The sequence below is a fragment of the Genypterus blacodes genome, unplaced genomic scaffold, assembly GCF_046128005.1.
Source record: "Genypterus blacodes isolate CSIRO-AG114 ecotype Tasmania unplaced genomic scaffold, CSIRO-AGI_Gbla_v1 ptg000029l_1, whole genome shotgun sequence".
NCBI lineage: Eukaryota > Metazoa > Chordata > Actinopteri > Ophidiiformes > Ophidiidae > Genypterus > Genypterus blacodes.
Genome location: NW_027466842.1, coordinates 229,374 through 244,724, shown reverse-complemented (window position 1 = coordinate 244,724; position 15,351 = coordinate 229,374). Strand labels below are relative to the sequence as shown.

Below are 15,351 nucleotides of genomic sequence, written 5' to 3'. Positions count from 1 at the left end.
GTTTGCTCATTAATGGAAAATAATCACAATGAACCAAAGTCAATTTATTGGTCTGCAGTTGGAGATGTTTGTCATTAAACGCACCACTGCAGTGTAGAGTTTAGTTCTACAATTATAACGTAGTGTATACAGAAACTTACGTTTACAAAAATGGTATTTTGAAATAATGCAGAACGTTTGCTTTTCGTTTGTTACAGGGGACTATTGTAGAATTATGGCTTTGCTGGTTAGTGAATTTCCATGATCTAATACTGTCTGTTGTGCATCTCTTTGGCTCTGATATTTTAGTCACCAGTTTGAAAATAAAACCAGAAAAATATCTTGAAAAAAACTAATTAGCAGTATAAATATGATATTCAGTAAAGCACAACAGATATCGGACAGGGAAACGTCCAAGTTCCAGCTGTTAAAACTAAATGTGTGAATAGATTAAGATCATTATCTTTGTTTAATCGTTCCAACTGGCAGCTATGAAAAGCAGTTGAACCAGTTTGATCCAGTTCCTTCGCGCACACGCGGGGCTGCAGGCAGGGACACCTGAGCGCTGACACACTTTCCCCGCACAGCTGGGCTCGCTGCTCGGAGCCTGTGAAGCCAGCAGGTGGTAGCCGAGCGTCGGACTGGATGGACGGAGAGCGGAACGTCGGAGGAGAGACACCAGTACAAGGGACACCGAGGACAGGAGGAAGCGTCCAGCTGCGTCTCCTCTGCGGGATGGACACGGACGGGGGAGCGCTCCTTTCCGTATTTTGACCGTCCCGCATGTCAGTGACCAGGACCAGGACCAGGACCGTGTCAGACACTTTGCAGGGTGCAGCACTGAAACTCTACAGCGCTTTGCAGTGAAACGAGACCCCCTCTGAGAATTAAGCCGGAGACAAAGCATCTTCTGTCGGACTTGAAGGAAACAGACAGAAACAGCAGCTCCGGGGATAAATAACCCCCGTTAAACAACCATTTTAATAAGATCTCAACACCGTTTCAAGCCAGAATGCGGTGAGTTTGATTTCCCTTGATCAATTAAGCTGAGCAGTGACAGTAAAATAAAAGAAACGGTTCAATTTCTTTTGAATTTTTGCTTGTGATACTGAGCTTAATCTCCTTTTGTTTTGTAGAAAAGTCTCAATCACCTTGTAAGATGTTTCCTCATCACAGAGAAAGGTAAGAGTCCTGCATTTACCCGGACATTAAACACATCACTGTTTTCACTGAAACAGTTTGGATAGAAGTACTTAAATCCCCAACAATACTGTTTTCCCCCAATAATCACCTTCATAGAAACATTACCTACGATTTCCGGTCATCGTTTGGTTCTTAAAGAGTTAGGGACAACTGTTGTACCAACGTCAGAACAGTAAAGTTAATTATCAAAGATGACAGTGTACATAAATATTATACTACTTTTACTTTTTTCTGGGGGTAAAAAAACCTCTGTACATATATTGTATATGCTATCCTAAATCTAATTTTTTGTGATCTTGGATGTAGGAAAATACAGGTTTAATATGTGTACATCAAAACCAAGATTAGTTCAGTATTAATTTAGTTTTATTCTATAATAGATAGTTTGAACATGGGAGTATTACACATCAAGCTATACATGCAAATAACCTGCAATTTTGTTGCGTCAATACATACTGTAGATATATGACTAGCAAATTCAACTGTCAGGCTCTGCTTATGACCTTGGGTTGTCTCCAACACCTACTTACACTGAGCCTGAAATAAAAAAAAAACACTTGTGTCCCTGATTTCAGAAATGGGGACAAAATGTAAATGCAGAGAGTAATCTAACAGAGAGCTACAGCAGAGCCACTCTGATTTCTTTTCAGCCATGTGTGCGACAATAACAGTGATGACCATTCAGCAGGAGCTTTTTTAGAAGTGATAGATCTATTGAATTAAGGTTGTCGTCCTCTGTATCGCGTTTCCTTTGTGGCTTTGTGGTATTCCAAAGATTTAAGATTATTTGATCCATATTTCTTAATAATGACACCGCTTCAGATGCTTTTATTGCAGTTGTAATTGAAAAGGAGGAGAGATTGTATGGAGGAACATAAAAGCAGCAGAGGAAGGGGAAGTCTGCTTTCTTTAATATGTGATTATCCAATGGTATAATGACTTAATGTATTATTTAAATGACACATCATGTACATGGATTACTACTTCAATACTGTTGTGAATCTGTTAAGTGACACAGTTTATGTTGTTAGTGAAGGCCTGTGGATTTGTGTTAAAAGGTGCATGCCTAAAAAAATCAGCCTCACTAATGTTTACGTAAAATTTAGTAAATTCAGCCAAAGGGGCGACAGGAGAAACCCTGTAGAGCAGCTTGTGGCAGGATTTAGTGGAGGTCATCCTTCCTGAGGTGCAGCCCGGACCTCCATCCAATCACTATCAGGCTTTGTTATGCATAGAACCCCCCATTGAGCCCTGGAGGCCACACCATCCATCTGCTGAGGATGAAGGTTGAGTAAGTGAGGATCCTTGATATCACTACCATCCCATTACACACATTAAGACACATCAACACTCATGCAGCAGTGAACGCCACACTTTGAGCAAATGCTTTTTACATTTGACTGCGTCACAGAGGGGGCTGCAGGTTAGATTCCTGGCAGAACTAACATGCCTCTGGTGTCCTCTTGGCTCTGGCTCAGCAAGTAGCACATATTGAGCAGCAAAGTGCCCGTGTCAGACCTCAGGCAAGGTCAAAGCTGGTCCCCCTGACCTCGGAATTAATTAGATGGCTTTGTTGAGCGAGTGCTGGCGAATTCTACAGGCACCACACTGTCCAGAAGGGCAGCGCGATCAAGTGTTTGTCCTCAGATAGTGAGTGAATAATGAGATCAGTGCACATCCTGTTTCCTCTTCTTCTAGCTGGGTCTAATATGAGCCTTGGTGTACATATGAAACACGGACTAAGTGATGCCAACCACTCTCCTCCTCCTCTTCCTCCTCCTCTTCCTCCTCCTCTTCCTCCTCCTCTCTCACTCCACTCTCCTCATTTGACTTCTGTGCCTTTGTCCTGGTCCTGAACGATTGCATCTAACAGTCAGATTATATTTTCAGAAAGCCATAATCTCATACTTGGACCTGGACCGGCCCACCTCCATCCTGGGGTTTCATTCCAGTCATAATGTTATTTCTTCTTTCTGTGGTCTCAGCACACACAGGGCTGGTAATGGATTTGTGTGTCTCTAATGGGGTCAGATATAAATGTACAGTGACTGGTCAAAATGATACAGTTCTACTGGGAGCAGTTACAGCAATTTACTATACTGCTTTAGAAAAGTAGTGTCCTGATTTATATGTCTCAGAAGTTGCTGCTTTTCTCCATCTTGATTAAAAGCAGACGGGCAGATTAGATAAGAAGATATGAGTGTATTAAAATGTGCCCCACATTTTAGATGAAAATAGATAACAAAAAAAATTGACTCGACAATTGGAGTGCGTTTAATTATTATTTTATTCCAAGATCACACAGTTTTCACATTAATGGATGAAATACTTTTTTTGGCATTCAGGGTGAATTTCATCATTGACTCATCTACTTTTCCTACATACCTGTTCATGCCTCAAATCAGTCTTCAAAGTGAGTACTTTTACTTTGAAAACATGACTACGTTTTACTGCCAATTTTTAACGAGGCAAAGGATTTGACTACTTCCTGCAGCTGTTGCTTTTAGTACTCTCAGAAAACAACGACTTCATCGCTTTATGATATGAAGCTGTTTCTGAGAGATCCAGAGATTCAAATATACTGATACTTTACCATCACATATCAGTGTTGAAGTATTTGGTCAATGCCAATCAGTATGGACAGCAGCAGTTGGAAACATACATACACTTTTAATTGATTTAGTTAGAATTGATTTTCCAAAATCCTCAATAAATCCTTAAAAAAATCTATCAACTAGTTCTCTGTAAAAATCAGGTCTCTTTGGCACCTCTGACCAGCTAGGATCCAATTTATTCCAACTTATTGCTTGGATCCGCTTTTCTCTCCTTCTTAGGCTCTGTTTTGTAACTGTGAGTCTCATAAGTAGAGTTCTGGGTGTGTGTCCCATGTTTAAATTTGCTACAAAAAGCTACCAACTGCTGCTGTAAAGAGCAACAAAAAAGGAATGGTCTGTTTTCACTCAGTGTGCACGACATGTGGGAGTAATCAATATATGTTCCCTTTAAAATGACTTCGAATTTTCAGAAGTTTCATCTGCATCCATCTCTCACCTGGATCTGAAATGGGGGATAGAAAGTGTTATGATTACACTGTTTGCTCTTTGACCAGGTCACCAGCTAGACAGAATGTGAGTTAGGCCGAGAGACCTTTGACAGTCCTGCTCTTCATACCACATAGCGGTGGCTAAACTTCTCTGAACCCCGGTGACTGTGTTGCTATGATGTATTTACCTCGTCTCCAGGATACGGCGCCGTAAACACTCGGGGGGGGGGGGGGGGGGAAGCAGGGTGGAGGGTGGAGGTGGAGGGTGACGGCCCTGGGAGAGGGTTCAGAGCTTTTAAGTCAACATCATGTGCCGGCTCAGTCACAGGAAAAAGAGCAGGAGCGGGCCAACTGTCCACACTGACATCTGTCTCTGCACAACAGACAGACAGATGTGTCTTCATGAGTCTAAAAATACTACATCCCTTACAAGATGACGATGAAGAGGGTATTAACTATGTTCCATAGACATGTAAAGGATATGAGCACTTCACTACTAATCAAACCTTTGCTTTTGAACTGTCGGTGGGTTTGCACATTGAAAAACAAAATCTCCTTCTGAATTGTTGTCTCATCACCTGTGTGTGTGTGTGTGTGTGTGTGTGTGTGTGTGTGTGTGTGTGTGTGTGTGTGTGTGTGTGTGTGTGTGTGTGTGTGTGTGTGTGTGTGTGTGTGTGTGTGTGTGTGTGTGTGTGTGTGTGTGTGTGTGTGTGTGTGTGTGTGTGTGTGTGTGTGTGACAGGGAGCAGCCAATCTTCAGCACCCGAGCCCATGTTTTCCAGATCGATCCCTCCACCAAGAGAAACTGGATCCCCGCCAGTAAGCATGCCGTCACCGTTTCCTTCTTCTATGATGCCAACCGCAACGGCTACCGCATCATCAGCGTGGGAGGGACCAAGGTGAGGGGGGGGGATGATACAAAACCTTACAGGGAAGGTGAGCAGACAAGTAAACCTTTTAAATTCACCTCAGTTAGACCCACCAAATATGAGGCCACTGAGCCAGAGTTTACTAGCATCTGTCTCATCATACTGCCAGCTGGATCATCACAACAGAGTAAGCTTTTGGGAGGACGGCCTTAAAGAGACAGTACACTTAAATTCGAGACTGTGTGCAAATTGGTGCTGCACCAAGGGAACGTAGAAGTGTTTTCTTGTTTTTGACATTAAAGCAATACAAAGGTTTCAAAACATGGATGGAAGTTAAGAAAGTGGAAATCTGTGTACGGCCCCTTTAAAGGAATATTTAATGTTGGTGTCGACAAATCAAAGCCAAACTCCCCCGGGCCTGTGGCTTTAGATCACTTTCAATGACCAGGAGGAGATGATCTTAAGCATTAGCAGTGGGATCAAGCTGATCTTGTCTTAGCACTTCTCAGTCTGACCCACATTTCTGCTTCCCACAAGGCAGCGCGAGGCGGCAGCAGTTGGCTGGTCAGCGGTCTCACTGTCTGGCCTCAGAATCATCTCCACTGCGGTAACATGTTTGACGTAACATGTAGACGGAAAAACACGGATTTATTCAGTCAGAGGGGAAAAAGGAACAGAAAGCCGTCTGCTCTGCTTTTCTGTGTTTCTGTTGCATTATTGTAACTGTGGAGGCGACATGAAAGGTTTATAAATAGGTCAGTCTAGGAAAAGAGTTGATTTTTATGAACCTCATGCTTCAGGCTGGCGGCTGAGCTGACCTGCCTTATTTACAGGAACATGATTTCATGTTCCGTCTGCGGTGAAAGATAAGAGCAAATAATGGAGGAGAGCTGATGTTTCTGATCACCCAAATTAAACACGTGTGTGTTCTCCAGGGGAAACTTGTTTAATAAAATGTGTTTGTGTAGAAATCCCAGTTAATGCTGAACAGATGTGACCTTAATAAACACAGATGTTTCCTCTGTTCTCTCTTTCAGCAAACAAATCAGACAGAAGTTCAGCCAACTGCTGATCAGCTTTAATTTAGTTTTTGAATCATTCATTTCAATCAAATGCTAAATTCAAAATTACATGAAAGAAAGATGGTTCAAATGATCAGCAGTTGTTTCTTTGTTTGATGTATTTTATAAGTTATTAAAATGAAGAAATTAAGGAAAGCAAAAGCAGGTGTGTAAAGGAAGTGCTTATCACCAATACATTCCCACTTCCAACTCATATTTATGCCTTTACAAACCTTTATTTCCTTGTCGACTATTGCACATTTAGATTAAAGCGCCTTTTTGTAACATGATCAATATCTCCAGGGATATTAACAACTAAAAAACTGGGTTCATCTGTATCCTCTTTGCATCAGCAGGCGATTATCAACTGCTCCATTACACCCAGCATGACGTTCACCAAGACGTCCCAGAAGTTTGGGCAGTGGGCTGACAGCAGGGCCAACACCGTCTACGGTCTGGGCTTTGCTACAGAGCAACAGCTGCATCAGGTAAAGGCTGCTCCACCTGCTTCATTAAAGGAGAAATACATTTCTTGTTTCGTGTTATTGGCTCTAATTTGTACGATGTAATCTAGTAGGAGTTTGTGTTGAATATTTTCTAACTTCACTTGAGGTCATTGGCAGTGAGCCTTACAGAAGATGCTATTTAAATGCCATGATGCCACTAACCGTGCTCAGTGGTTGTAGTGTATTGTAGAACCCTTAATGAAAGTTAGACCATGTATATCTGCATAATATGTCTCCTTCACTTGTAAAATACAAAACCACAACACGTCACAGGCTCCTGAAAGATTTCATCTCTCGTTCTCTTCTGAAAGTTCTCAGAGAAGTTCAAGGAGGTGAAAGATGCGGCTCGTCTGGCACGAGAAAAGTCTCAGGACAAGGACCTGGCAAACACGGCACTGACCATCGCTGCTCCTCAGGTGAGCTCCAGTCTGGCCTGGTTGTTGTGGGGAGGGGGACAAAGGTGGGTGGGCTCAACAGTTACTCAGCAGAAAGTACAATTTCTACATGATCCAATGACACATTTAAGGTATTTAACAATTTAGGAAACCTGCGTACTGCTTAGTTGGCTTTGCAGCAGTTCAGCTGTTCTTTAAACTGCTGTGATTGAATCAAAGATTGGATCGAGGAGAGCACAGCAGAAGAAGGATGAGCTGGGTCACTTGTCTCTGAGGAAAGAGAAAGTGAGGAAAAGTAGGGCAACAGTACAATTTTCTCTGCATCCGCGGTGAAAGCAGGAGGCCTCCGACTGAAACTGTGTGATGATGAAGAAAAGCTCAGGGAGTGAACCGTTTCCTGATCAATAGAGATCTATAATAACCCATCAGTGGCATTGTGCCTGTCAGTGGTCCTGACAAACATAGCCGTTTCTTTTTAATTCTACGGCTGAGTAGATCCCAAGTGTTCTTTATTGATCACATTGGAAAAACTAAACCTGTAGAAAATCACCTGCATCTCCACGATTACATCAGACATTTTTTCAAAGTGAGTCAAACAGGCACTTTTTTTGTCTGTGACACAACATTTTATGTTTTTTATATGAGAGGTTTGCTAACAATATGCCAACCTTATGTTTGCTGTGTGTTGATGTAATTTTTGTCTCTTATTCCCCCTGATGCTTGCCCTCTGTAGTTCTCACAGGTGAGTCATTCGTATTTGTTTCTATCTTCATCATCTGGCAAGATGGATCATCATCTGTGTGTAGATACTTAAACACTGCCCTTTTACTTTATGCTTACTTATACTTACTACTTATCTTTACTCAACTGCATTTTGCTTGCATACTTTTATGTGAATGTAGCTTTTATTTGCTACATAATGCACTGTAAAAACCCTTTATCTTATTTCTATATTTTGAATATATTTCCTGTTGAATATGGAAGATCACAATTATATTTCTAGGAAATCTACAAATGAAAGAAATCTCTGCAGAACTATCAGAAAATTCATGACCCCATTTCAAGTTCATTAATTCATTAGTAGAGAGGAAACATTTCAAGGAAAATACTCTTTTTGTGATTTTAGACATTTCCAGATAATAAAAGTGCCTTTTAAAAGGAGAAATCCTCCCCAAAATAATGATAAATGTATTGACTGATATACACTTGATTGTCTCATTTTCAGGTGAGTTCTCCACAGTTGGTCCAACAAATGCTTTGGCCCCTAAAATGAAGTTTTGTCTGAAATGGCTTTAGACGCCACGGAGCAGAACAAACAATGTTTGGCATGAATGCATGTTGGGGAGTTTCAAGTCTAAAAGTTCATCTCCCCTGTTGGCTTGTGGAGATCCTCCCCTGTATAATGTTGTGGCTATGAGGGAAGTCCACTTACTGATGTGTTTGTCAGGACCTCTTGGACGACCTGCAGTCGCCACCGGTGATGTGTGTGAACGGACCCGAGGACAAACTGTTCCGCAGCCAAAGTGCAGACATCACCCTGTCCTCTGAGAAGGAGCGCATTAAAAAGATGCTCTCTGAAGGGTGAGTCACCCTCTCTAACACACACTCTCTCTCTCACACACACTCTCTCTCTCTCACACACACACACACACACACACACACACACACACACACACACACACACACACACACACACACAGCAGAAATGGACCCTCTGGGGTCAGGTGCTCCTAATTTAAAATATCTCCCAGAATTTTGAATGCTTTTAAATCCAATTTTTATTTTATTTAACAAAACCTTTTTTGTTTCTTACAGCATTAGAAACAATCAGAACGACAATTTGACATGAACTCCTTCACATATGAACTCTATAAACACACAATTAGTTCTGACAGATAATCTGGATTTACATTACTTATTGCAAGCAGGTTCTCTGTTACCCTTAATGTAATTTTACAAACCCTTTTCACCGAATATTTACATGTTCTTTTAAGTTAAAATGATCCTTTTGAACCAATTTGTCAGGCTTTCTTCAGTAGCAGGCAGAACTAAAGGTGATGACTCATCACACAACATAAAAGAGGGCTGGTAAACAACTTTCATTCAGGTGTCTGAGCCACCCACAGTGCTTTTATACCCTTCAGTCCAATTATTAGACAGAAGGTTGCTCGTGAAGTGGTTACCATGGTAAACTGTTGCCATGGTATAACCTCAAGCTTTGCCGACGCAGAGAGAGAATCATAAAGGGGCAAAGCCTCAATGACTTACAGAGAATCTCACAGACCTTTTGTGCATATTTAACAAAACCCATTAATATATGAAATAATAAACATGCAATCCCAATCAATGCCACTTAAATAATAAAATGACATGCTTAATATATTTAACTACAACCAGCAGTGAGAAGCACTGTGCAATGAAAACTGATGATGATTTGGTCCCAAATTTTAAATGTACTCTTTATTTCTTAATATCAAGTCTATCTTACCTCAAGCAGTGCATTTAGTTGTTTGTGTGTGTGCTTTCAGCTCCATCTGCGAGATGAACCTGGAGGCTGAGCTCTTCACGCTGCAGGACAGCAACACCAAGCTGGTGGCAGCTTTGCATGAGGCAAACGCTAATGTGGAGCAGTGGAAGAAACAGCTTTCAGCCTATCAGGGGGAGACCGAGAGGCTACGAGAGCAGGTGAGGCACACCCGAGGGGAACACACACACACAGTGGCTCCATGAAGCTCTGAATCACCTTTTAAATAGCAAAACGTCAACACAGGAATCAAATTCTCACAGTATTTACAATTGTCTAAGTCCACGTGTTGATGGAGGTTGGGTGTAATCTCAGCACCAATGACTCGATTTGGGACGTTCATCTGAAAGTCTTCTGAAAGTCCCTTCATCCAAACTCATCCCTCTGTGGGGCAGGACTGTTAGACTGTGGAGTGAGAGGAACCATGGAGGACATTGGAAGAACTCTCGCCCTCCTCCTATCTGCTGCACCCACAATTCCTCCCACTTGAGAGCATGAGACATGTGTTGAGTCCTCATCCCATTAGAAGAGGCGCTACAGAGACCAGAGAACATAATAAATAATGAAGGATAATTCATTGGTAGATACTGTGTGCCTAGAAAATCATATTTGTACAATTGTATTCGATTGGTATTGAGCCTCTTGTCAGCAAAATTTTGATTCAAGTACAAGTCAAGTCCGAGTCATGCAACAGGAGCGTATTCTGGTAATTAATGTGAAGATGTTCTACATTACCTGTTCACCATCAGAGGTGATGAAAGGGATGAAGCACTGCTGGTTAACGAGAAGTTCATTTGGGCCAAAAAAAGCTTCATGCATTATTGAAGCACACCGTGAAAAGTTATTTTCAGTGGGTCTCTGCTCTGCTCCCCTGACGTTCTTTTGCCTTTGTGTGTAACCCAGTTGTGGTTTGTTCTCTGGTACCCAACAGAGTGAAAGTTGAAGCTTAAGGTCGTAGCTAATTATCAGAGTTGGAGCGGTGAAGCTGTGACACAGCGCTCGGATTATTGCACAAATGAATATCGGCTCAAACGAGAAGAGAGCCAGGCTGACGTGACGGACCTCTCTCCCTCCTTCCTGCCGCTCTCTTGCCTGCAGTAACGGCCGCCCTTTCCCCGCTGAGCGAGGTCGCTGTGCCTTGGATTGTCATTTTCAGACAATCCATTTCTGTCTTTTGGAAGCACTTGTTCTGAGAAGAAAAAGGACAAGTTACTCTGCCTGCGAACCCACTTCATCATTCTTTGACAAGACTTTTGCTCCAGGTGTTTTTTTTATGATCAAGATATTCTCTCTCTCTCTCTCTCTCTCTCTCTCTCTCTCTCTCTCTCTCTCTCTCCAGAGGGTTTTACACTTGAATTACCTTTCAGTTCCAGTGGATGCAGATGCCTCTGGCCTCCACTCATCAATAAAAGCCCCGTTCACCTGTGCTGGAAGCCTATTCCTCAGGGAACGACCTCGCCTCAGGCTGACAATTACAAACCTCCGCCATCCAATGGTTTAATACTCAGATCCCTTTCCATTATAGCTGAGATTTACAGTATCGATCACGCCCGCTGTAACACCCTGAACCATTCTCATGCCCATCATCAAACGTTTCATAGTTTCCTTGGGCCGGGGCTTTCATTGCCTCTCTCTGAACATGGTACCAGGTGGCTGTAAATGGTTCACGCCTCTGGGGGGGTGTGTGAGAGAGAAAGAGAGGGGTTTGTAGGACAGCAATATCCTACTTTCGATGCCCTAGTTAGGAAAAAATGAAAAATCACCAGAGGGAGCTGGCATCCTCTCATTTCTCTTTCTCTACTTTTCCTTTCCACCACTCTGGCCAGTCTCTGTCATGCAAGTTTTTAAATAATCCAGCGCCTCTCTATGAGTGGAGGGGGCAGTTTTAAAGGTGTCCTTCCAGCGTGGTTCTGTTTCATGGGGAGCAGATCATACTGCAGTAGGATTTCATCAATGCTGTACAGAATAAGAGGCACTCTGCTATGTAGAGAATCAAACCAGTGTTACTGAAACAATATGAGAAAAGCAATGGTTTCAGAAGCAGTAAGTTAAAGCAAACATTTCCTGTGTGTGTTATAAGGTGGTTGAGCTGGAGGCCCATGGTGGTCATGGTCCCAGCGATCTGTTAAAGGATGAGTTGACCCAGTCACTGGAGGAGCTGGAGGCCCTGCTGAAGGCCAAAGATGAGGTTGGTACTTTCATTTTGCATGTTATCCTCATCCACCCATCCCTTTATTCATTCTCTGTACCCAGTCACTCTGTGCAGACTCGACCCGTCAAGAGGCAGGGGACATGCACTCACAAGTGCCTTTCACAGGTCAGCAGCCTTAGTCAACTAATGACTAATGAAGCTATTGATTGAAATGTTAGATTAACTCTGATCTCCAGGAATAAAACACACTCTGTATAATCAATGGACCCTGTGGAAAAGCACGAGAGCTTGAATACATTTGAACCCTTTTTCTTCATGTTAGTTTAATCAATATTGTTCGAGCTGGACAGAGACCTGAGAGAAAGACTTCATGCCTGCAGAAATCACAGTGTGTCATGGAAGACGCAGCTTTTAGGCACGGAGTCTATAAAATGGCAGAATTAACATCATGTTGGCTTTCTTGATTAATAGCCTACATTTCTAGGACTACACACCATTCTGCTCCTGTGGTTCCAGTGGTTCAGCATCATGCGTTCCTCCTCCTCAGTGGCCTCTCCTGCCCCCCTCCAGGCAACCTTGGGCTACACTTGGCAGCAGGGGGAGGTTTTTTGCTTGTAGTTTTAATGTCGAACCACTTTATTTTTTTACCTCAGCACCTGACCGACCAAATCTTAGTGTATCCATCCATCCATCCATCCATCCATCCATCCATCCATCCATCCATGATGCCTGCTTGATTTCAACTCAATGCTTTGCACACAGCACTAAAATGTTACTCCTTTTTGTAGGGCTTTAGTGAGTTTACTTCCTCTCTAATCTTATCATCAATTTAAGGTCACATGGGTTTCATCGACTGCATGAATGTTCTGCACAAAGTGGGACATAAATTGACGCTCATTATATTGCTTCTGTGTTCCAATTACATTGTAAGTTTGAACACATCCCACTTTGAAGTGCTTACCATTAGATTACAATGAAAGAAGGTATCACTTTTCCTGAAATTTCATTGAGCTGGAGAGGAGAAGGTCATAGATATGACTATTGAGATAAGACACTTAGTGCCAGATCACCGTGACAACAGTTCATAGTGAGTAACCACAGTGTGAAGACTCAATTCTCAAAAAGACATTGTGCGTTCCCAGAAAATAGAAAATGCTGCCCCTACACACATGAACTGCAAAACATGTCTCACAGGACGGAGAGCATCCTCTGCAAACCTGTGTGTAAAGAATGCAGCACAAAACAGCAAAGCAAAAGAAATGATGTCTGAAATGTAAGCAAAGAAAAGTAGTAATAGAGAGTGCATTGTTTCCAACGCTTTCCAGGAAATCCACATTTTGCAAAACAAGAAAGCAGATTACCACGTGTTGGAACATGAGAGGGACCAGGCCATCCACAGATTACAGGTAATAATGAATAAACATCTGACCGCACTAACACTCAGTACATTGACATGCACACTTTACTCACTGATTTATCTGCACTGAAGAGGCTCCTGTAGCGTAATCATCTTAAAAGGTGAAGCCTGGCAGGTCCTAATTACAAGACAATGACATTTACATCTGGAAGTAAATCTTAATTTGTTGTGGTTGTGTTTACAAGGTGTTTGAACAATTTATCACCATAGTCAGCGTGTAGATGTACTGACGGATGATCTCAAATGTCCTCTGCTGAAACTACATCCACAGCCTGCTTTGTATGTGCCTTCCTCTTCCTCTGTAGGAGATGGAGATGCGCAACACAGATCTAGAGAGGCGCATCCAGAACACAGAGCAAAACCTGAACAACTCACTGGAGGATCGCGATCGCATGGACAATGAGCTCCAGAGGGCCATCGAAATTCTGGACATCAAGATCTTTGACCTAAATGACCTCCGACAGGGCCTGTTTAAGCTCATCGACAAATAAGATGGCCAGAAATGAAAGAAATTGCAACCCACAAGAGACGGAGAAGATGATGGGTTTTGCTCTACAGAGAGGATGAATCAACACAAGATGGAGCCCGTCCCTGTCCTCTGCAAGCCCAAGAAGCATCTCAGCCACAGGGAGATTTCACCTACTACACGTCTGTCGCTGCAGCGGCTGTCCTGTACTTCTTTCTACATACGGACAAAGCAGCAGCAGTATATACAGTAACGGTATCGCTTGTCCAATGTAACGCTCATGTATCACGTTGCTTTCAAGGGTTAGAGGATTCAATTCAATGCAATAAACCGACTTTAACGTAAGTGCTTAACAGTGCGAGATAATTAATAAGGAGAACTGGTGCTTGTAGTTTTTCATACTTTTCAGAAGTGATGACTTTTTGTACAGAGGAAATAGCAGATGCAGCGTTAATGTGAATCATTAGAGGCCTTGTTTGTTTCAAGGAGGAAATCCTGGTGAATCATGAAGAGGAAAATGACATCCGTCATACATCACAGGGTTAATTAGTCCAAACTAGCTTTGATTTTAATTGTGGCAGCGTGAAGTGGATCTGTAAAGGTCACATTAATCAGCCTGGCCTTGTCCATACATAATTCAGCGCCTACGGCTTTAAGTAGTTATCTACAGAGGATACTTGCATACTATCAAATGTGAAATCACACACTGACCCTCTGATATTGTGTCTCTGGTAAAGCATGGACCTACAGGCTACGTTTGCATTGGCAGTGAAGAAGAAGACGCCAAAGATGACAGGATGAAGAGTCTGTTGGTAGGATCTTTCAGCAGCTTGTCTCTAATCACATTCTTGTTTAAGCTCATAGGGAATGTATCATCCTTAACTAAGTTAGAAGTGCGTGATGATAGATAAGATGCAATAAGTGAAACAATTTAGGACAATTAAGTGTTTTCCATGTGATATAAATCAGTAATGCAACCGTTATTGTTAAGGGATTATACAGTATGTCATCATTTAGCGTGCTACAATCTACAGATAAGTTTAAACTGATATTCCGGCCGTTCCAGTCTGAATACCTGTGCACCTTGTTAGTTACTTATGATAGCTGCAGACCACTTTAAGAGACATTTTACAGCCTCATTTGTCATCACGTTACTTGATTTACTGTCACGCTTTAGGCCTTGCGAGTGTGTAGCGTACGAGTAATTCATTTAGAATATACAACGTCTACTTTACACAATCTAAGTTACTGCACAGACCGTATTATTAAGTCTATGATGCTATGTTTGTTCTATTTCTTTTGACAAGCCTTATTGTTCTAATGGATGGATGTGCACAGTCATGGTGGCTCCAGGTCCCAAACCTTTGGCTGTTGTCATGACAGCTTGCAATAAAAGCAATGACTCCGTGACTCAGTCGTTCAAATGGAAACGTTTCTTGTGCGTAATTTGGTTTGTTAACTTAAATGCCCGCTGTGTTTTGTCAAACCCGATGACCTCCAGCATTCACTTGGAATAACGCAGAGGAATACAGACACGAGCCCAGCTGCTGAACTGTCACAACTCAACCGCTGCCGTGTGAGGAATCAGCACAGGTGCTCTGTTATTCTGGCTGATTGGAGCTCTTTTCTGGTTGGTTGGAGCGTTGATGTGGGTTTGCCAAGGTCAGCAAAGTCCTTAGAGTTAAGCTAAAGGTGTAAATTGTGTGAACCTTAACAATAAATCAGCTGCAAAAACAA

The 15,351-nt window shown here is 42.3% G+C and overlaps 1 protein-coding gene across 2 annotated transcripts; it reads left to right on the top strand.

Moving 5' to 3' along the window:
* Positions 1-564: 564 nt before the first annotated feature.
* Positions 565-15,335, top strand: LOC142994124 (homer protein homolog 3-like). Of its 2 annotated transcripts, none has more exons than XM_076144802.1 (10): positions 565-996; positions 1,116-1,161; positions 4,967-5,123; positions 6,511-6,642; positions 6,972-7,076; positions 8,524-8,636; positions 9,584-9,740; positions 11,660-11,767; positions 13,057-13,137; positions 13,454-15,335. In XM_076144802.1, the coding sequence occupies exons 2-10, from the start codon at positions 1,139-1,141 to the stop codon at positions 13,637-13,639; spliced, it is 1,062 nt and encodes a 353-aa protein (XP_076000917.1). In that variant the 5' UTR covers positions 565-996; positions 1,116-1,138; the 3' UTR covers positions 13,640-15,335. The 2 variants fall into 2 exon arrangements, with proteins under 2 accessions (XP_076000917.1, XP_076000916.1); XM_076144801.1 differs by having other exon boundaries at positions 8,503-8,636.
* Positions 15,336-15,351: the final 16 nt, after the last annotated feature.

Excerpts from the sequence above, each read along its gene's own strand:
- LOC142994124 (XM_076144801.1), top strand. The coding sequence starts at position 1,139 with ATGTTTCCTCATCACAGAGAAAG. Across the intron at positions 6,643-6,971 it reads CAGAGCAACAGCTGCATCAG|TTCTCAGAGAAGTTCAAGGA; the intron begins GTAAAGGCTGCT and ends CTCTTCTGAAAG. Across the intron at positions 11,768-13,056 it reads TGCTGAAGGCCAAAGATGAG|GAAATCCACATTTTGCAAAA; the intron begins GTTGGTACTTTC and ends AACGCTTTCCAG.